This window comes from Diabrotica virgifera, chromosome 4 (genome assembly GCF_917563875.1).
Source record: "Diabrotica virgifera virgifera chromosome 4, PGI_DIABVI_V3a".
Taxonomy (NCBI): Eukaryota; Metazoa; Arthropoda; class Insecta; order Coleoptera; family Chrysomelidae; genus Diabrotica; species Diabrotica virgifera.
Genome location: NC_065446.1, coordinates 121,254,077 through 121,277,831, shown reverse-complemented (window position 1 = coordinate 121,277,831; position 23,755 = coordinate 121,254,077). Strand labels below are relative to the sequence as shown.

Genomic DNA, 23,755 nt, shown 5'->3' with positions numbered 1-23,755 from the left:
AATGCGAGATATGACTGCGATGAAATGGACTGGCGATGAACCGGCGGCATCGAAACGTCCCATTCCGTTTTGTATCTTGTCTTAGGTGTTTGTTCTTCCAGATTGTGTCATTAATGGATCCCGCCGCTTTACTTGCTTTTAAGCTTTGTTGTCGTACTTCCTCTTCAACATCTCCGTAACTGGTTATATCTATTCCCAGATATCTACACCTTGCTTCCTCCTTTATTATTTTCCCGTCAATTTCGATTTTACCTCGTAGTGGGTATTTAGATGTTGTCGTAGATTTTGTTTTACTAACAAATACAATACAACAATTACAATCATATGACCCTTAGTGATGTATGGCAGGGACACGTGGACGATAACAAAGGCAAACGAAGAGAAACTACGTGTTTGGGAAAGAAAAATCCTAATGAAGATGTTTGGGCCTATGCTTGATGAAGCAGCAGTAAAATATAAGATAAAAACTAACAAAGAGCTCGCAGAACTATACCCAGACACCAACATAATAAAAGAAGACCTGAAAACGTCAATGGGCAGGACACCCCAGAAGACATTCTGATGAACGAACAGTAATGATAGTAAGGGTAAGAAATCCCAACTGGAAGATGAGCACGTGGACGCCCCCGACTCCAGTGGCGATATAATATAACAGGAGACCTGAAAGCTATCTTCTTCAAGTGCCATCTCCGCGACTGAGGTCGGCAATCATCATAGCTATTCGGACCTTGGATACGACTGCTCTGAAAAGTTCGTTTGATGTACATCCGTACCATTCTCTCAGGTTGCGCAGCCACGATATCCTGCGTCTCCCTGTGCTTCTTTTTCCTTGAATCTTTCCCTGCATAATGAGTTGGAGCAAGTTGTATCTATCTCCACGTGTAATATGTCCGAGATATTCCAATTTTCTGGTTTTAATTGTATTTAAGACTTCCATTCCTTTATTCATCTTTCTCAGAACCTCTTTGTTTGTGACGTGTTCTGTCCATGATATCTTTAGAATTCTTCTATATAGCCACATCTCGAATGATTCCAGTTTTTCATTGATGCCGCATTTAAGGTCCAAGCTTCCATTCCGTAAAACAGAGTCGAGAAAACGTAGCACCTAGCCAATCTTATTCTTAGCTCTAACCTTAGATCTCTTGTACAGAGCACTTTTCTCATTTTGTTAAAATTCGCTCTAGCCTTTTCTATTCTAATTTTAATCTCCTGGAAGTAATCATTTGTGGAGTTGATCATTGTTCCAAGATATGCATATTGGTCTACTTGTTCGACGTTGGTTCCGTTTATGAGGAGATTCTCGTTATTTCTTTGAGTTTTAGATATTCTCATAAATTTTGTCTTCTTGATGTTCATTGCTAAACCGTATTCTTGGCTATATGTCGCTATTCTGTTAACTAGTCTCTGAAGATCTTCAATATTTTCGTCTTAGACGACAGTGTCATCCGCATATCTAATATTGTTGATGGGAACTCCGTTCACCTTTATTCCAGCCGTTTCACCATCAAGAGCTTGTTTTAGGATCTCTTCCGAGTAGGCATTAAAGAGAACTGGAGACAATACGCATCCCTGTCTCACCCCACGTCTAATTTCAATTTCCTCTGACAACTGTTCGTTAACACGTACTTTTGCTCGCTGCTTATAGTATAAATTAGATATGATCCTGAGGTCATTGTGGTCTATCTTCTTTAATTTCAGGGTATTCATTGATTGTTCATGTCGTACTTTATCGAAAGCTTTATTATAGTCAATAAAACGGACATATATATCTTGATTGACGTCTAGGCACCTTTGTATTAGGATATTAAGTGAGAAAAGAGCTTCACGCGTTCCTAGGCCTTTGCGAAACCCAAATTGTGTATCATTAATATCTATGTCCAATTTATAATATATATTCGGTTATGGATTACTTTCAGTAGCAACTTCAGCACATGGGACATCAAGCTGATGGTGCGGTAATCGGCGCATTCTCTTGCGTTTTTCTTTTTGGGGAGACAAACAAAGATCGACGTTAACCATTCTTTGGGTAATATGCCTGAGCTATAAATTTGGTTCAAAAGTATAACTAGAACATCAATGTGCTGTTCATCTATAATTTTTATTAATTCGATAGGAAGCTTGTGACGACCAGGGCTTTTTCCGTTCTTCATTTTCTTTAATGCGTGTGCTATTTCTTCTTTTGTGATATCTGGACCTATTTCTTCTCAAGTAAGTTCTATGTTTTCCAGGTCTCCTCTTTCATCATCGAACAGTTCATCTATGTATTCTGCCCAACGTTGTACTTTCTCATCGGTCTGTGTTATAGTAGTCCCATGTCGATCCAGAAGTGCACCAGTGAGATTTTGTTTTCTTAGCCCTGCCATTTCTTTTACTTTCTTGTGTAGATTAATTAGATCGTATCTTTTTTGAAGGTCCTCGATCTCTTTGCATTTCTCTTTAAAGTATTTTTTCTTTGCCTGCTTTATCATCCTTCTTATCTGGTGGTTAATCTCCCTGTATTTATTGTTATCTTTGTTCTTATGTTGTCTCCGTTGTTCCATTATATTGAGTATATCGTCGTTCATCCATCCTTTATTTCTTTTTGTAGAAGTCCTCAGTATTTCTTTGCACGGTTCTAGTAGGCAATGTTTTAGTCGATCCCAGTGCTCGTCAATGCCATTGGTGTCTATGTTCAGTTTGCTACAGTTCACATGCAGTTCATGTTGGAGGCATTCTTTTATATCTTGTTATTTAAGCTTACTTGTGTCTATTGTAGGAGTGCTTTGATGTCTTTTAATGTTTTTAAGTGTGAATGTAATCCTGGCGATAAGTGGGTTATGATCTGAAGCCACGTCTGCTCCGGGATATGCTTTCACAGCTTTAACTGCATTACGGTATCTTTCATTTATCCTAATGTAGTCTATCTGGTTCCTAACTACTTTCTCCGATGTATCTGCGGGCGATCGCCATGTATAGAGTCGTCTGTTTGGTAGCTTGAAGAATGTGTTTGTAATAATCAAATTCTGCTCTTGGCAAAATTGTATTAGAGATCTCCTCTCTCGTTACGATTTCCCAGACCATAATTTCCCACACACCTTCCGCTTTGCCCCCTTCCAATCTTTGCGTTGAGATCACCTAGGACAATCGTGATTTCTCTAGTTTTCTTTATTTTCAGTGCCTCTTCGATATCCCGATAAAACAACTCAACCTCTTCTTCGTAGGCATTCGCCGTAGGAGCATACACTTGTATCAAGTTCAATCTGTCGTGAGATGTCACTAACTTTAATGCCATTACTCTTTCTGAGATAGGGAAAAAGCCTTCTACTGCTCTATTAGATTTTTTATTAACTATGACTGCCACGCCGTGTCGATGTTGATTCTCCTCGCTACTGGAATAATATATTGTAACTTCATTTGTTGAGAAACAACCTGAGTTGGGCCACCTGGCTTCACTGATACCCAGTACATCAATATTCAACCTGTTCATTTCTTGAATAATATTGTGCATCTTACCAGGCTGAAACATACTCTGAACATCCCAGGTTCCAATTCTAGTGTTTGACAGTCTTATTCTTTCGCCTCCGTTCTTCTGACAAGGATTTCGCTAATTAACGACCTGAGGGGCCTTGTCTTTTCCTCCCCTGCCGGATCTTGCCTTCCGAGGGCCATGATCGGTAACGCCGTTGTTGGTTACTAAGACCATGATGATTGTACTAGGGATATCCATAGGGATCTTTAATGTAGTGGTTTCCCCTTGCCTTCTACATCCTTATGCCGTTGACCATGCTTTTGATTCCTCCGCCTTCAAGGCCGATTTCTCAACCCCAGGACAAAAGGGTGCCCTACCATTTTCCAACTCATCCGCCCAAAGCCGTTGGTCAGAAAGTGGGGGATTGCTTATACCGGCAATCATTCGGTGAATAGGGGTAGGATATATAGGTCGTGGAAATTGGGGTGTATGGGAGGAGAACTTAAGGACCTGACATCTCCTGGGGATTGGGATAGAGGAGAAAGTCAGTAGCTAGCGTAGGGCAAAGACGCCATTCCTTGTAGCAGCCTGTCTTCTACCGGGGTCGTAGAAGAGTGCTACCCGCTACCCTGAAAGCTATGGGCGTGGAGAACTGGATGGAGATTGCTCAAGACAGACAGGAGTGGAGGCATGTTGTCGAGTCAACTAAACCCACGAACGATTGTAACGCCACGGAAAGTAAGAGAAAGCTTACGAAAGGATCAAAATAAATAATATTGAAGATCAAAGGCAAATAGCCAAAACGAAAACGGCGGGTTCGTTGGAAAAATATTCCCATGAGATTTTTTGCATAATCACATTCGTGAGACTCCCCAAAATAAAGTTCAAGAAGTCGCCCACGCGAAAAGTGGTCCAATTCTTTTTTAACAATTTTTTTTAATCAAATTGCAAAAATCAATGTTTTGGCCCGGAGAAATTTTTTTTAGATTTTTCGGACCATTCCGGACAGAAAAGGTCTCTTATAATTTTTCTCTAAAGTTGATCGTGTTCGAGTTGTAAGCAATTTAAAATTTGGAAAACGCGAAAATGGCTATTTTTAAGACTTAATAACTCAGTTAAAAATTATTATTATGAAAGTCAGAAAGTGACCAAATCAAATTGAAAGCCCCCTCTTCATGATTCTGAAGAAATTTGTGTCATTAATTTATTAGTAAGCTGTTATTTTTAATTATTAATAACACTGTTAAACACACAGTTTGCTGCCGGAAATTTTTTTACTGTTTCTAGGTAATTTGGGTCTGTTGAATCCAAAAATGCCACCAGATATGTTTCATCAGATCGTTTTCAGAAAATACGACAACAGATCACATTTCTAACATATAGGGTAATTTAACGCAGCACTACCTACATATATGTAGTGCTGCTACCCATGAAATAAACCAAGTACGAATAAAAAGTAAGATATTTATTGTACAGTAATGTACTTACAAAAATCATTACACATATCTGCCAAAAAAACTTAACTTTTCATCTAACCTAACCGGCAGCGTCGCAACAAAAATGTGTTATTCGGCGTCACCTAAAAACTTCCTTTTATATGATTTTCTTGCAAAGGCTTTAAAAGGACGGTCCCTTTGAAGACTCCAGCAGTAATCCGCCATCATGTGATAGCCCCATCTCCCTGATACCTCTCTTCCATCGTTTTGATACCTTGTTGAAGATTTTCTGGGAAACGGTCTAAAGGGCTGTGGAGGTAATGAATTTTAATACTCATATGACAACCGTGTATGTTAAAACTGTTGAGCATTTATTCCACTATAATGCCCAATTGGTATACTTCCATATTTGTTGCCATTATGTAGAAGGACACACTTTAAACTTCGTTTGGAACTGTCGATATAAAGACGCCAGTGATCTGGTGTATACTCCGATACACCCATTTTTTCTAACAGTCCTTTAAAAAACCATATCATCTTGCTGAGAAAAAAGGCAAAGGATCTTTTATCCCTATTACGGTTGTATGTAATTTTGGTGTCTGGGTGAAGAACATTCTTTTCTTTTAGTCTGGAGGTAAGCAACTCGGAAGAATCCTTTGGAAGGTTCAAATTTCTGATAAGATCGCTTAGCTCTTCCTGAGTAAAACGCTCAGGACGTGTTGAATCCCCTCTAAAATCACTGTCGTCTTCCTCAAATCTATTAGTCTGCAGTTCGTCAAATAACGTTTCGGCATTATCCTCTGGTAACATACGTAGACTGCTAAATATTGGAATGGGTATCTGCTCAAGCTGATGTGGAATTGGTCTTATTGCTGAATCCAGGTTAGGATATGTTCACGTATGTCGATTGTTACGATTAATGCCCTTTATATTCACAAGACAGAAATAGCCATCGTCAAAATGGTTTTTGAATTCCCTCCATACCATTGGAAAACCAAATTTAAACATTTTCGTTGCCCTTTCGTCCACTGTCGCAAGTTTTCAATACAAATTTTTCACACTCATGTGGAGCTCAGGATTTATCTTGATCTCCTAAATGAACACCAAAATAGGCCCTTTTGTTCATTTGCCCATTTGTCTTAGAATTTGTTAAGTTTGTTTATAAACATATTGCAATTATAGTGGTGGAATATACAGAAATGTAAGAATATTTAAGTATTTGATAAGTATGCTATATCTCGAAAAGTAGAGCTGATACAACGAAAAGGTTTGTATTTTTGGAATCAGCACAGATGAATTAACTAAAATCAGTTGATTTTTTTTCGGCAGCAAGACAAAATTTTTTTTTGTTGGGCTGTGTAATGAGTGGTAAGATCGTATTGATAATAATGATAATAATAAATAATGACAAAAATTTCTTCAGGATCTTGTCAGGGGGAGGGGCTTTAAACTTTGATTTAATTATTTTCTGACTTTCGTAGTTATAAGTTTTTTCTACAACCGTGTTAAAAATGCAATTTTTAGCACTCCATACGAGCGTTAAAAATGCTACTTTAAGGCACTAGTGCTTTAAAATATTTTTTAGTCACTGCAGTTCGTATTGACCGTATAGACAATTTTGATGTAATGTCAAAAAAAATATAAAAATGGAATGTCAGTCAAGTTCAAGTAAAAGTTTTTGTAGATATTGTCCTGTAATTACGTTTGTAGAAAAAATATTGTATGATATATGTGTTAAAAAGTACATTTGTAAGGCACTCATGTGAATTGCAGAATGAGCGATAGCGAGTGCTTTCATATGCGTGCCTTAAACGTGTACTTTTAACACTTATATCATAAATACCTATTAACCGAGTTATTAAGCCTTGAAAATCGCCATTTTCCGTTTTTTTTTTAATTTTAAAATGCTTTTACCTCGAAAACGATTAATTTTAGAGAAAAATTATAAGAGATTTTTTTTAACCAGAATGTTCTAAAAAAACCTAAAAAAATTTATTTCGGCCAAATGTATTGATTTTTACAATTTGATTAAAAATTTTTTTTTTTTAATTTGGACCACTTTTCGCGTGGGCGACTTCTTGAATCTTATTCTGGAATGTCTCACAAATGTGATTATGCAAAAAAATCTCATAGGAATATTTTCTCCAAAGAACCCGCCGATTTCGCCTTGTCTAAAATGAAAAAGTTAGTAATTATACAAATGTGAAATGCCAAATAGAAAGTGATTAAGAAAAGGGTATTATCTTACTATTACTGTTTAATTGATATTGTTTTAAAATTTAGTTCATTTTATTCTTCCACGCATTTAGGTTGTAATTTATTTTTGGTTCAACTGTCTGTGTCTCCATACGAGTTGACTATATTCAGAATCCGCAGTATATTTTTAGACAAAAGAATATAATATGTACACGAAAAAATTGCTCTGCCTCTATAAAAGTCACTTCCTGTGTAAAATAACGAGAGTGCATTTAAAAATACAACGCTCTTTCGAAAATATACATACAAGTAGTTAAAGCAGGATTACGCTCTTTGGGATGCGGTCTAGTGTAATTTAAAAGCAGAGATTGTTATTTCATAACTTATTTAAATTAAAACTTAATGCGTTTTGAACGTCTCTTAATGTTTATCTCATAAATATTCTACCACTAATGCAATTAGAAGCTCATTTTATAAAAGCTTGTACCTTGTACCAGTGGCGTTCTCAAGACCCATTTTGTTATATAAAAGTGTCTTAGTAAGATAAAACAAAGGCTTAGAAATACCGAATCCTCTCAACAAATGTGTCACTTAATTCAAACGTCGGTGTAACTAAATTAGAACATCTTCTTCTTATATTAGGCCTCTTGGCCTGTTCTTAACCGATTTTGAGCTTGTATCCGTATCTTTAATGTTGACTGCCAGCTACCTCGCCACCTTTTAAAGGGCCTTCCTGTTATTGGTCTCTTGCCTGTTGGCTTCGAATCCCTGTCTATACGGACTATTCTCTCGCTGTCCATTCTCGTCACATGCTGATTCCACTCTCGTCGTCTCTATCTTCACCACCGTACTATATCTTGTATGTTACAGATATCTCTTATTCTGCCGTTCGGTATTCTGTCTCTCAGTGTTTTCCCAGTTATTGACCTCAACATTCTCATTACTGATGTTATTAGTATCCTCTTGGTTTCTGCTGTGTCACATCTTGTTTCTATCGCGAACGTCATGATCGGTCTTACACATGATTTGTATATGCGTACTTTCCTTTCCAGCCTCATATCTTTGTTTCTCCAGATGACATCCCTCAGACATACTGACACGTAATTGGATTTATTTTCTTGCTTTCTGACGCTCTCTTTAACATCTCCATAACTACATATTTCGACTCCCAGATATTGGAATCTCGAGACTCTCTCAATTAGTTGTTTGTTAATTACTAATTTGCGTCTTATGGGTTCCCTTGACACTACCAGGGATTTTGTCTTAGCTGTTGATATTTTCTTGTTGTAGTTCTTCGCCACTGTATTGAAAGTGTGTGCCATTCGCTGTATGTTATATATCCTCGTTATCGGAGATTAAGATTGCGTCATCAGCATAACAGAGGATTTTTATGTTTTCCTGCCATCTTATATACTTTTCCAGTACCTTTAATGTTTTCTATGATTTTGTCCATTACTAAATTAAAAAGCAATGGGCTCAAGCTATCCCCTTGTCTGATTACCGAGTTGATTTCTACTTCCGATGTTAGTTCATTCTCGACTTTTATTCTGGTTTTGTTCTTCGTATTAATGTCTTTAATTATCCTTATTCTCTTGTTGGGCTGATGTTTCTCCTTTAGCAATCCCAGCATATTTTCCAATCTTACATAATCGAAGGCCTTAGTCAGATCTATAAATGCAGGTTTTTTATATTCCAGTGCTTTCTCAGCAATTTGTCTGGCTAAGAATATGGCGTCTATTGTGGACCTATTTTTCCGAAAACCTTGTAGAAAAACATAATAATTAAAAGTTTACTATATTGCTAAATTAATTAACCTAACCTAACCTAATCTTCTTCTTCTTCCTCTTTATAATCAATTGTGCTTTTTAATTGGCGCATTGATACTTCTATGTAAGGTTATCACCCTTCTACCTTTGGGTGATCTATCTTTCGCTATTGTGATCATACGTGTCCCCACATTCTGCTTATATAATTATTCGTCATAAGTAATATGGAGTATTTTAATCGTCATAAGTATTATGAAATTTTTCCTGTGAAATGCGTTCATTGTAAATTGATAATTATGATCCCTTGCAGGCTGCTGCACCAAAATAGATACAGAAAACAGCAATAAGAGGTGAAAGAGGAAACTTTAGTGCAGTCACTGAAGGTTTTCACCTCCGATTTCTTTGAACCATAATAAATTTGCATGAAAATCACTGAGTAGTTCGAGGATACCTCAAGAAACAAAATTTCTTGCACTTTTACCCTGGGGTGGATGCTACCCCTTCTAGGGGGTAAATTCTAACGTGCTATGTACTAAGAGTATAAGTCATAAAAAAGATTTTTCGGGATTCTTCTATATTTTTAACTATATAATTAATAACGTATTACCAAAGTAAAAAGTAAAATAGTTAATTACTAATTTATTAATCATATTTCGTCACCATTTTCATATTTAGTTGTAATAGTTATTTCATCAGTGGTAGAATGTAGAATGTAGAATGTAGAAAATGGGGCGGCCAATAGAGCCTGATACACTGCGACCTTAGTAGATCTATTGTGTTTCCCCTTTCTTTTAAAGCACTTCATCTAGCTTAGTCCTCTTAATGAGACTTAACAGCCTTGATAGTGGCCTTTTCATGTAGCCTGGTGCTTCCGGTTTTTCCTCACCGAGTTCTAGAAACCGCACTCGTGCGAGACCTTCGCAATGACACAGAACGTGTAGAGCGGTTTCCTCTTCTTCCAGACAGAACCGACAGGTGTCCTCTTCTGTCAGGCCTATGAGACTCAAGTGTCTATTGAGTCTACAGTGTCCAGTCAGCAGACCCACTATCATTCTGACAGTGCTTCGACTGCGCGAAAGTAAGTCTGTTGTAAATTTAGCCGAATGTCCTTTGATGAACTGTTTGGCCTGCCTCTGTCCTGGGGAGTTGTTCCACCATTCAAGAGACCTCTGTTGCGCCCATTTTTGTATAGCTGCTCTTTTTATCGTATTTGCGATTCCAAAGACGGGTTCCGGACCAACCAGTGGCGTAGATGCGCCTTCTCGGGCCAATTCATCGGCCTTCTCGTTGCCACGATAACCCTTATGTCCCGGCACCCAGGCAAGTGTCAATCTGTTTCGACTTCCCACCTGAGAGAGGACACTCAAACAGTTCCATACCAGCCATGAATCGACCTGTACCGAACTGAGAGCCTTCAGAGCCGCTTGACTATCCGAATAGATAACGATGGAGTCGTTATCTAGATTCCGACTGATTAGTTCCATAGCGCACCTTTGTATAGCAGCTACTTCGGCTTGAAATACGGTCGCATATGTCCCTAGACATACCCGGACTTCCGTCCTTGGTTTTAAGCCATATATTCCAGCCCCTGTACCTATATCGGTTTTGGAGCCGTCCGTATACCATATTGAGTTTGCCGTTATCGGCGGACCAGCTTCCCAGTCCTCTCTTTTTGGTATTGTGACTTGAAAATTTTTGTTAAAGCTATACCTCGTAACCATTCGGTCTACAGGCATTCCTAGAACGGGGTCTGCCTTTATGTCCTGGTATAGCCTTAAGTTATCAGTTCCCTGCATCATACTTATTGGAGCTTGGCCCTGGATCAACCGATGTACTGTTGATCTGGCTTCACTCTGTATGTATATATGTAGAGGTGGTAGGTTTAGTATAACTTCTAGCGCGTCCGTTGGGACTGTTCTCATGGCTCCCGTAACACTCAAGCATGCAAGTCTTTGTGTGCTACTGAGCAATCGAATCGCCCCGGACTGTTGCGTTTTGTTCCACCACGCCACTGAACCGTAAGTTAGCATGGGCCTTATAACCCTTGTGTATAGCCAGAGGTTCATTTTAGGATTTAACCCCCAATTCTTGCCACACATTCGTCTACATCTGTTCAGGGCCATAATGGCCTTCTGTGTGACTTTTTGAATGTGTGCATTCCATGTCAGCCTCTGGTCGAATATTACACCTAAGTACTTGGCCTGACTTGTGAATGGGATTTCTACTCCCTTGAGCGCTAGTGGCTGTAAGCCTTGCAGTGCTCTTTTCCTGGTGAAGGGAACAACGGATGTTTTTTGAGGGTTAACCTTCAGGCCTTCTTTCTCACACCAGCTGTCCACCATCCTCAGAGCGACTTGAAGTCTCTCTGAAATTACTTTGGTAAAGCGTCCTCGAACTACAATTACCAAGTCGTCCGCATATCCCAGACAGTAAAAACCCTCCCTGGACAGCGTGTTAAGTAGGTCGTCCATAAGCGTTGCCCACAGTAATGGGGATAGAACTCCTCCTTGTGGGCAGCCGCTTACTGCCTTCGCTTCAATGGTGGCTTCACCTAACGAGGACACCATGATCCTATTTGCTAAGGTCGTCTTTGTCCACTCGCATATGAAGGCAGGAACTCCTCTCCTTTTAAGCGCTTCCGTTACAGACTCGAAGGAGACGTTATTAAATGCTCCCTCCACGTCCAGAAACGTCGCCACCGCTATCTCTGTGTCATCTAGCGACTTTGAGAGCAGTCTGTTAAGATCATCCAGTGCCAAGTCAGTTGACTTTCCTGGCTGGTATGCATATTGACGATCGCTAAGTGGTTTTTCCATCAGCACATCGTCCCTAATATACCTGTCTATCAATCTTTCCAGCGTTTTTGCTAGGAAAGAGGATAGACTTATTGGTCTGTATGACTTGGGGGTCTGGTCCATTACCCTACCAACCTTGGGGATATATGTGACTTTCACCCTTCGCCATGCAGTTGGAATATATCTCCATGCCAAACTAGCTTTAAAGATCTTTGTTAGATGCGGGATAATCACATCCTGTCCCTTCTGTAGGAAGGCTGGATAGATCCCGTCCATTCCAGGTGATTTATATGGCTGGAATTTATTGATCGCCCACCTGACTTTTTCCGGTCTCGTGATGTCGGTAGCTAATTTCCAGTCCGCCTTAGTAGGCCTTCTGGGATAAGCTAGCTCTACCGGAGGATTATTGTCAATAGATGAGCCGGGGAAATGTGCCTTGGTGAGCATTATTAAGCTTTCCTCCAGGGTTTCCACATACGTTTCGTCCTCTTTCTTCAAGAGGCCGACCTGATTCACAATACCATCCTTAGCCAGGACCTTGTGGATTCTGGAGCATGCGGGAGCCTGTTCGACTTCCTCGCAGAACTTTCGCCACGAGTCTCTTTTGGCTTTTCGGATCTCCTTATTGTATTGCGTCAGTTTTTCTCTATATATGGACCACTCCTGGTTGAATTTGGCTTTATTGAATAGCCTTCTTACATCTGCCCTAAGCTTTTGTAAGTGTTCATTCCACCAGGGTGTGTTTTTCTTTCCTTTCTTTTCTCTCTCTGGACAATTCTCCTGGTAAGAGGCCAGAACAGCTCCGCTCACCGTTTCAATTGCCAGCTCGAGATCTTCCCTATCTCTTATGGTGCCGATTCCTCCCTCGAGAGACTTCTCGAGTGAGCCTCTATAGCCTTCCCAATCCGTCTCTCTCGGGTTCCTGAATCTTGCCACCATTCGAATCGAAGTAGATAAATCGAATCGAATGTGCCTATGATCGGAACATGAAGGTTCCTCTGACACATGCCAATTCTTTATAGTATCATACGTTTTTTCACTGCAAAGTGTTACATCTAAGACTTCTCTGCGCGTGGCCGTAACGAAGGTAGGTTTATTTCCTATATTGGCTATTTCTAAACCCATGCTTAAGATGAACTGTAGTAAAGACTCACCTCGACTATTGATGTTCGTACTCCCCCATGCCAGATGGTGGGCATTGGCATCACATCCCAGTATTAGATGAAGGTTCTCCCTTCGACTGTAGGTTATAACGTCCTCTACTATGCCTGGGCGGAAGACCTTCTCTCCAGCGAAGTAGGCAGAACAGACCAACCATCTTTTACTACCTTCCTCGGTGGAAGCGGTTAGAATACCTGTAACAAAGTCTCCGCAGCAAAGATCCGGAATCAGTGTACAGTTTACTTCGTTGCCATATACAATGCATGCTCGAGGTGTCTCTCCTTTCGCATCGTATAGTAACTTACCTTGTTGCGGCTTTAAGCCTGCAACTCTCCCTCCGTGGAGCCATGGTTCCTGCAGTAGGGCCAAGTCCAGGCCTTCCATATCAAACCTTCTGCACAAAACCGCCGACGCAGATTTGGCATGATGTAGGTTGACCTGCAGGATCTTTATTCTGCCTTCCTCTAAATTGAAGGCTATCTTTCGGGTTTTCCCGTGTCCTCTACCCCTTCCATGGGAGAGACCACACGCTCAGTGGCTTCTAGCCTTCTGGGCGGGTCTGTAGCACTCCCCTGCAAGTCGGTGCGGACTTCTTCCGGGATTTTTCCTTCTTTTGCTCCTTCCCTTGACTTATCATCCTTAGGGGGAGCCTTGCTTTTGCTCGAAGTCTTAACCTTCTTTGACGCTACTTTAGAGCTTTGCGCCTCTGAAGGTTTGACTTCTGTTCTTTTTTGCTTAGACTTAACTGCCGAGGTTGTGGCAGTTACGCCTTGCAACCCCCTTGGTCCGGCCTCTGCAACCTTCTCAATGTGCCCATCATCCTTGACACGAAATTTAATTCTTCCTATGCCAAAGTAAGGACACATTTGAAGTTTTTTGAGTTCCTCAAAGGACTCTTTGTCCATTGAGAGGACCCATACCTGCCCTTTTCCTGCAGGTGTTTTGCCCAAAACGGTCCATAAAAGAGTGTTGAGCTTTCGGTTGCTGACCCTTAATCGAGTCAGCACACTTTCCGCCTCCAACCTCTTTCCGTCCTCGTCTGGGATGTAGACAGTGCAAGAACACGGCCTCTCGACTTCACTCTCGTCCTTAGCCTGGAGGTTTGCACCTTCCCAAGGCTTTAGAGCGGGAGCAGTGTCGATGAGCCATTGTGCGCTTGCACTATCCGCGCACGTCATTACCAGGTAACCGGGTTTGAACGTGCTCTTTAGCAGCCTGATTTGCGGCCCTCCTTCTGGCGTTCTCTCCAAAGCCTCCAAGATGGATGTTTGCACTGCCTTAAGCTTTGTGGGTTCCATCTTGACTTCGGGGAAGCCATCACATACTACCGCCACCTTTGCCGAGCAAAGGGCTTGTGTAAAAGTCATTTTTGACTTTCTCGGCCTCTTTTTGACTTCCGCTGGCGGCGTGCTGTGGTCCGACCTTTGCCGTTTCTTTGTAGGCTTTTGCGTAGCCATTTCCATTTCCAGCTTTTGCTCCGCCTTCTCTTTAGACTTAGCGGCACTGCCCTCCTGTCGTCCAAAGACCTTGGTAAAATTGGCCTTGATCACCGAGCGTTTGGCTTCAATGTAATCCTGGCCTTTTCCCACCAGATCTTTTACCTTCTTCTTGGAGGCCCCAGCCAGCCTGGCCTGAATGACCTCCTCGTCTGTCATCAGATCCACCTCCTCTAAGGAGGTGACTCTGACTGCCTTCCTTGTGGTCGGTTTCGCTATCTGCGTAGTAGTGCCTTCGGGGCTTTCTACTACGGGTTGTTCGTGAATATTGGTTTCCATATTTTTGTCCATATTGTTCCCACGAGTAGCTAGGGAATTGCAGTCCACTCCACCAGAGCCCCGCATGCCGGAGTAAGGCTAATTACTGTGAGGTGTCGCCTGGTTCCTCGCAGGAATCGCTCTCGACCAACTACGCATGGCCATTCATCCTTCGCCGCGATGTCTTCCAGCTTAGATTGCGGATTTTTTTAAAGCTGATTTTCTCCATCTGGACTCTTCTGTCTGGGTTACCATTCCATAGCCAAAAGGTCCCCGTTTTGTGGCGCCGAGAATTCGCCATTCATCCCCCCTGAGGGTAAGGACTAGTCGGTGATGCATGCTGATATGCAGTTGGGCTGGTCTTCTCTTCTACTGGTATTTGTCGGAGTCCCTTATTTGGCGTCAGTGATCCCACCAGTGCCCCGCCGACAATTTCCGAGCTACGAGCTTCCTGTGGGGTATGGGGGGTGGGGGGTGGGGGTGAAGTTGGGTTGGGTGAGGCATGTCGGCTACTCCTAGATAGTGCGTCGAGAAAGACTCGAAAAAGTGTGTCGGGGGCGAGGGCGGGGGCCCGCGCACTGACAGATGCGGCCAATGCGCGGGACCCCACCGCCGCTCCCGGCGGCTTGGTTTTGGAGCTTGGCGACTGAGATTAGGGTGATTTGGAGTAGCCGTAGGGAAGTTGGAAAGGTAAACTAAAAGCTGAAGGCGAAGGCGCCGCAACTGTTCGCCTCAATTGCCACGCCTTTTTGCGTCCAGTGGCGGTGTCCGGCGGCCACCCGGTGCACAGGCGCTGGACGCTTAGGGACTGCGTTTAGTTTCACTGGTCGTGCTCCCCTCACAATTTCAAGGACCAAGACCAGTTACTCGGCCCTCCCACCGACGTCGAGGAAAAATTGCAGTCCCGGGGAGGGTTCATCAGTGGTAAGAAAGACTTTGAAAAGTCCTAATAAAAAATTTTCATTTTTGACTTATACTCTTAATACATAGCACTCTAGAATTATTTTATTAAAAATAACCCCACAATTCGATAGAGTGACAAATCTTAAGCAAAATTTGTTATCTCATGTTATTAAAATAAATCAATACTTTTTAAGTTATTTAAGATCACAGATCTGAATTTTTCGTGAAAAAAATGCATGGTGTAAAGCGGTTTTTCATAAATAATTCAAAAACTGTTTTAACAAAAAAGTTATTATTACCAAAACTGAAGATAATAAAAATCGAATAGACTCATTACTTAAAAATTTAAGGCACTCGGGACAGTGCCGATAGAAGTGAAAACTTCTAGCGAACCAAGCGCCTTCGGGTACACACTCCTCCATTCTTTATACCTTCGGTCGAACTTATACGCAATTCAACTTATAGTATATAAATTACCAATATCTCGCCTTAGTGATAACGGTCTCGAGTTCAATGCTTTTTCCCCATCTAAAAAGAAGTGCCATACATATCTTATATACGCGTTGCGTACGTCCTATGGTGCTTATTTATACATACATATACGTACAGAATTTATTTCGGCGAAGCGATGAGGGTCGATTCAATGCTTTTTCCCCATCCAGAAAGTGCACAACGTCTAAAGAAGTTTTCACTTCAAGGGAGATATGGATAGTGCGGCTTCTAATGCGCTGTCTTCGCAAGCTCCTTCGAATACACACTGTCTCTCTCCCTACTCCAACCATTATAACTTCGATCGAACTTATAAGCATTTCAACCTATAGTATATAAATGACTAATATCTCGCAGTAGTATTGACGGTCGCGAATTCAATACTTTTCCCCGATACAAAAAGTGCACAACGTCCCTAAAGGAGTTTTCACTTCCAACATTTATTTCCCGAAGCGATGACGGTCGCTAATTTAATTTCCCCATAAAGAAATTTTCACTTCAAAAATCTATTTCGCCGAAGCGGTTACAGTCGCGATGACGGTCGCTAATTTAATATTTTCCCCATCCAAAAAGTGCACTACGTTCCTAAAGAAGTTTTCACTTCAAATATTTCATTTGCCGAAATGATAACGGTCGCGATGACGGTCGCTAATTTAATACTTTTTCCCCATCCAAAAAGTGCACAACGCCCCTAAAGAAATTTTCACTTCAAAAATCTATTTCGCCGAAGCGATGGGAGTCGCGATGGCGGTCGCTAAATTAATATTTTTCCCCATCCAAAAAGTGCACAACGTTCCTAAAGAAGTTTTAACTTCAAAAATTTATTTTGCCGAAATAATGACGGTCGCGATGACGGTCGCTAATTTAATACTTTTTCCCCATTTGAAAAGTGCACAACGTCCTTAAGAAGTTTTCACTTCAAAAATCTATTAAGCGATGACAGTCGCGATGACGGTCGCTAATTTAATATTTTTCCCCATCCAAAAAGTACACAAGGTTCCTAAAGAAGCTTTCACTTCAAAAATTTCTTTTGCCGAATTGATGACGGTCGCGATGACGGTCGCTAATTTAGTACTTTTTCCCCGTCCAAAAAGTGCACAACGTCCCTAAAGAAGTTTTCAGTTCAAAAAAATCTTTTAGAATTAATTAAAGTGATTGAATGGGGAGGGGGGAACTAAAATCAAGTGGGGCTCCAGATGAAGTTGATTGCATCAAAGCTAAGCAAGTTATGATGAAAATAAGAAAACCCTTTCGATTTTTTTAGGAAAAAATGAAAAATAAAACATACAGTCGGAAAAATGAAAGATTGCACATGAACGATCACATCAATCACTTATTTTGTATTTGCTGTCTTTTTCTATAAATAACAAACGTTTGTTATAAAAAAGACAGCAAATACGAAATAAGTGTTTGATGTGATCGTTCATGGGTAATCTTTCATTTTTCCGACTGTACGCTATTTCCACAAAAATTTAAATTTATAGTAGTCCCTAGAAGATATTCTTTATTTTAGCATAAATTATAAAGTAATTAATTAATAAGGATTTTACCATTAAAATTTTGACCGGTTCAAAAAGCATAATTTTGAAAAAAATATGATTTAAAATAATCATAATTTTTCAAATTTTCGTAAATTTCATTTTCTTTTGATACATTTTCTTTTGAACTCCAAAAGAGATCGGTATTCAAGTTTTACCATAGTTGGCACGCATTCCCGATAATAATCAAGTTGTACATTTGGAACAACCTCAAAATAAGGGCAAGAGTACCAGCCCTAACATCCTTCGAAGAGTTTAAAACGGCTGCGGTAGAGGAGTGGCAGAGTATCCCCCAATCGGATATCCAGAATATCATGAATGGATTGCCGAACCATCTCCAAGAAGTCCAGAGGCGGCAACATCCAATATTAATACTCATATTTTTTTAATCAGACTGTGATTTTCAAAACTATGTTTGTTTGAATTTTCTTCGAAGATTTTTAAACATCGGATTTTTACTAAGCATCCCTTGATATACCACTTTTTTACCGGTGATTGTATACAACCAAAATTTAGCCCAATATTGTAATAATAAAAGCTAAAAACTTCAATATAATATTAAGAAAATTGAATGCGTGTTAATATTTTAGATCAAACTGCAGATTCCACATTTTCTTACCTTTATTATTCACCGTTTGGTCGTTATCGAACAAGACAATTTTTGACATATATGCTGGGGCTTTTCCAGCCTGGTAAGATACACGTAAATATACAACACTTTTTATATTATACAATTCTTTTGTAAACACAAAATCCTTCTGGTAAAACAATATTTCTTATGCTTGTTTCTTAGGTTACACACTTTTATGCTATGCACGTCTTGGAATAGATAATATATTTTAAAATAATATACCTATGTATACTAGCGCTGAATTGAAAATTGTAGAGACCGGTGGACGTCTTCTTCCTATGGATCTTTTTCCCCAAATTTTTCCTTGCATAATGACCTGGAGTATTAGATATGTATCTCACCTCGTTTCAGGCTATTTCTTCATAATCATCAGCCTGTACACGTCTACTGCTGGACATAGATCTTCCTCAGTTCTTTGCATCTGTCTCTTTTGCGGCTTTTATCCAGTTACTAATAACACGCTTCATATCGTCGTCGGTCCATCTGGTTGATCCTCTGCTCCGTAGTGCTTCTTGTCGTAGCATTCACTCGACAATACGTTTTGTCTATCGGTTCTCTGATAATCTGTCGATGTCTCTTGCATAGTTATTAGGTTTGTTCTAGCAGTCAAACTAGTCAGAAACCGTCAGCAAACAGTTGGTCAGTGAGAGAACATAATACAGTCACCAGTGCTATCCCCTCTACTCGCGCTGGTCCGCTATTCGCTGATGGTTTCAAACCGTTTGAAACTGATGCTAGAACAAACCTATTATTTCGACAGCGTCTGTTGTTTTTGTTCTACCACGTATTTTTTAGTTTGGGATTCGGTCTCTCAGAGAGACTTCAACGTCTGACGCTTTATAGCCCTCTAAGTTACGCGAATCTTGTTCACCACCTTTTGTATGGTTGTTAATGTTTCCCCTACATACGTGAGTACAGGTAACACACACTGGTGGAGAATGTTCCTTTTGAGCCATATGGGTACGTCCGATTTAAATTCGTAGTTTAATGTACCCAACTCTGCCCACGTTATTCCTATGCGATGTGAGAGCTCACATGTCTGGTTATCCCAACCATAAATGTCCCAAGTACTTATAAGACGCAGTCGACTCAATGTCCCTTCCATCAACAACAATATTACGATTTAGCACCAGATTAGTCATTATTTGCGCATTTTTGATGTTAATCTTTATCCAACCTCTAAGAAAGCGTGATATAATTTTTTCAACATTATTATTGCATCATCTATACAATTGGCTATAATGACGATGTCATCTGCGAATCTCAAATGAGCTTCTCTCCATTTATGTTGATACCATATTCGTGCAGGCTATTATAGTGTTCCCAAATTCTTATAATAGAGTGTTTTCAGAAAAAATATTACAGCTAATTGATAAAAATCCTTTGAGATGAGATATTTCGAATCCCTTATGAATATGATCTGGCTTTATTAAATTTACACTTTGGAACCATAACTGCAAATTTGATGACCACATCATGATTAAAATTTCAACATTATTTAGGAAATAGAATAGAATCAAAAGGTATATCTCCAGTCCGGAAGAAGAATGATGTAACTGCCAATTATGTCAATTCCTGTTTTTTGCGTAATTAACGTCTAAAATACTGTGTACAATACAAAAGCAACAGAACTGTAACTACGTGCTTATTATTGAAATACGCGCCATTTTAGACCTTGTTTCAGATGAATAATGACGCAACTGTAAACAGGATTGAAAATGGGGGATTAAAATAACATAATGAAATTCGGACCAATAGGAATGAAAATAAAAGCCACATTGTAAGAATAAACGCCATGCCGATTTTCTTCTATAGGTTGTTGGATAAACATAAATATGTGTTTCGATGCGTTATGGAGACAATTTAGTTCCCTTAAAGAAATTATGTTGTCGGACAATTTGAGTTTAATATGCCTTGGGTTTTCTATTAATATCTAAATGAAATTTCGCAATGCGCTATATTATGAAAAAAGCTTAAATTACTAGCAACTGAACATTTTTTAGAGGTTTATAAAGTGAGGAGCAAAACAGTATATTTCCTTAGCTCTGGTTTTACCAGAATTAGATCACAACGAGATACAATAGACAAATTAGTTTTTCTACATAATCATATAGTTAGCTCAGTAATGGGATAAGCATCATGTTGTAATTTTGGTTATTTTTATGCAAGGTTTAATTCCAAATCCCACTCTTAGACAATAATCTGCACCCAGTAAAAGCTGTCACATTATGCTGACACTCTAGTTGTCGGTAAAAAACACGATAAAAATATTGGCACAATATTAGTGGGGAGCAGAAAAGTAAATATTGCCAAGAATACAGATCCATAATTTGATCTCAAAGTAAAACTTATGAAAATTAAATTCGATAAAAAGGAGTGCTTCAAGGTTACACTTGTCTTTGGAGCGTTCACATCCAGTCCAGCAGCTAGTCTGTATATTGAAGCTACCAAACCTCCACTTTGGATTGGATATCAACTAGTTTAGTTAACATGCTTATGTCAATTTGTTATGGTTATTCGTTCTTAATGATTGGGCTTATGCTTTGTTACTTCTGCATGGGGTTGCTTTTATGAAGGTTTGAAGGGTAAGATTTTATATTAACTATGCATAATATATACTAATATTTTATTTCTGTTTCAGGAGTGTGGGACATCGTAATTAATACATTCCGTAACTTTTTTCCTTAATTCCAATGTTATGTTTTAAATTGTGATTTATTTATTGTTACCAAAAAATATACAAAAAATGTGTTAATATAATAAATAAATATCTTTTAGTAACGTGTTTAATTATTTTTCTAATGAAGATCTGTAGGGTACTTTTATCTTGAAACAATTGATATTTATGTAATTATAGGTATGTTACAGTTCAAGTTGATTCTCGGTTAGAGTTGACTATTGACTATTCCTAGTTCGATTCAACTCCAACTAAAACGAGCAGAAAAAGTTGATTTGAACAATTTAATTCAACTTTTACTAGTTAAGCAGACTCTTCCTAACCCTTGTTAGTAAAAGTAGATCGCGGGAAAAATAGAATCAATTCTTACTAGTTTGAGTTGACTATTCCTGGATCAATTCAGTAAATGTAGATTATACGAATATAATTTCACGTGCTTTTTTGATGAGTGTGCGTCTCTTTGTTTTGACCGTTTCAACAACTTATCACGATTTGAACATATTATCCAGTAACCTTTAACCCGGGAGCAGTCGCGCTCACTTCTGACACGTAAATAGTCATGCGTAGAAAAAAATCTCACAATACGAATTTAAATACATACGAGTTTAAAACAAATTTCTATTTTAAAATGTTTTTATTTACTTGTTATGTTAAAAATATCTATTTCTAACAATTTTAAAGCTAATTGGTTCTCACCAAAGCCATAAATTCCAAAAAAATAAAAAAAAATTAAACAAAATTAAAGCACTCATGGAAGTGCCGACAGAAGTGAAAACTTCTTATAGTATATAAATTACAAGCTCACTGCTTTTTCTCTATCCAAAAAAAGTGCTATAACGCTATAACTATATTATATACGCGTTGCGTACGTTCTATGCTACTTATGTATACATACACATAATATAAATATATATACTTACAAAAGTTATTTCGGCGAGGTGATGACGGTCGCAAACTCAATGCTTTTTCCCCATCTAAAATTGCACAACGTCCCTAAAGAAGTTTTCATTTCAAAAATTTATTTCGCCGAAGCGATGACGGTCGCTAATTCCACATTTTTCCCATCTAAAAAGTGTATAATGTCCCTAAAAAAGTTTTCGCTTCAAAAATTTATTTCTTCAAAGCAATGACGATCGCGATGACGGTCGCTAATTCAATACTTTTTCTCTATCTAAAAAGGGCACAACGTCCCTAAATAAGTTTTTACTTCAAAATATATTTCGTTGAGGCAATGACGGTCGCTAATTTAATACTTTTTCCCCATCGAAAAAGTACAAAACGTCCCTAAAGATGTTTTCTCTTCAAAAATTTATTTTGCCGAATCGATGACGGTCGCTAATTCAATTATTTTTCCCCATCTAAAAAGGGCACAACTTCCCTAAAGAAGTTTTCACTTCAAGAATTTATTTCTTCGAAGCGTTGGTCGCTAATTTAATATTTTTCCCCATCTAAAAAGGGCACAACGTCCCTAAAGAAGTTTTCACTTCAAAAATTTATTTCGGTGAAGCAATGACGGTCACTAATTTAATACTTTTTCCCCATCAAAAAAGTGCAAAAATCCCTAAAGAAATTTTCACTTTAAAAATTTATTTTGCCGAAGCGATGACGGTCGCTAATTCAATACTTTTTCCTCATCTAAAAAGCGCACAAGGTCCCTAAAGAAGTTTTCACTTCAACAATTTATTTCGTCGAAGCAATGACGATCGCGATGACGGTCGCTAATTCAATACTTTTTCTCTATCTAAAAAGGGCACAACGTCCCTAAATAAGTTTTTACTTCAAAATATATTTCGTTGAAGCAATGACGGTCGCTAATTTAATACTTTTTCCCCATCGAAAAAGTACAAAACGTCCCTAAAGATGTTTTCTCTTCAAAAATTTATTTTGCCGAATCGATGACGGTCGCTAATTCAATTATTTTTCCCCATCTAAAAAGGGCACAACTTCTCTAAAGAAGTTTTCACTTCAAGAATTTATTTCTTCGAAGCATTGGTCGCTAATTTAATATTTTTCCCTATCTAAAAAGGGCACAACGTCCCTAAAGAAGTTTTCACTTCAAAAATTTATTTCGGTGAAGCAATGACGGTCGCTAATTTAATAATTTTCCCCATCAAAAAAGTGCAAAAATCCCTAAAGAAGTTTTCACTTTAAAAATTTATTTTGCCGAAGCGATGACGGTCGCTAATTCAATACTTTTTCCTCATCTAAAAAGCGCACAAGGTCACTAAAGAAGTTTTCACTTCAACAATTTATTTCGTCGAAGCATTGACGGTCGCCAATTTAATATTTTTGCCTAATCTAAAAAGGGCACAAACGTCCCTAAAGAAGTTTTCACTTCAAAACATTATTTCGTCGAAGCAATGGCGATCGCGATGACGGTCGCTAATTCAATACTTTTTCCCCATCTAAAAAGGGTAAAACGTCCCTAAAGAAGTTTTCACTTCAAAACATTATTTTGTCGAAGCAATGACGGTCGCGATGACGGTCGCTAATTCAATACTTTTTTCCCATCTCAAAAATGCACAACGTCCCTTAAGTAGTTTTCACTTCAAAACTTTATTTAGTCGAAGCAATGACGGTCTGGATGACGGTCGCTAATTCAATATTTTTCCCCATCTAAAAAGGGCACAACGTTTCTACAGAAGTTTTCACTTCAAAAATTTATTTTGCCCAAGCGATAACAGTCGCTAATTTAACACATTTTCCCCATTTAAAAAGTGCACAACGTCCCTAAAAAACTTTTCACTTCAAAAATTTATTTCGCCAAGGCGATGACGGTCGCTAATTCAATACTTTTCTCCATCTAATAGGTGCACAACGTCCTTAAAGAAGTGTTCGCTTTAAAAATTTATTTCGTCGAAGCAATGACGGTCGCGATAACGGTCGCGCTACATACTTCAATATTTTTCTCCATCTAAAAAGTGCACAACGTCCCTAAAGAAGTTTCCACTTCAATGATAT

General features: G+C 39.1%; 1 protein-coding gene across 1 annotated transcript in view; it reads left to right on the top strand.

The window, feature by feature from the left end:
- Positions 1 to 20,902, top strand: part of LOC114331750 (regucalcin) — a 166,958-nt gene extending 146,056 nt beyond the window's left edge. The window contains exon 7 of the mRNA XM_028281384.2: positions 20,759 to 20,902. Within this exon, the coding sequence (XP_028137185.2) occupies positions 20,759 to 20,776 (18 nt within the window). The 3' untranslated portion in view covers positions 20,777 to 20,902. The remainder of the gene's footprint in view (positions 1 to 20,758) is intronic.
- Positions 20,903 to 23,755: the final 2,853 nt, after the last annotated feature.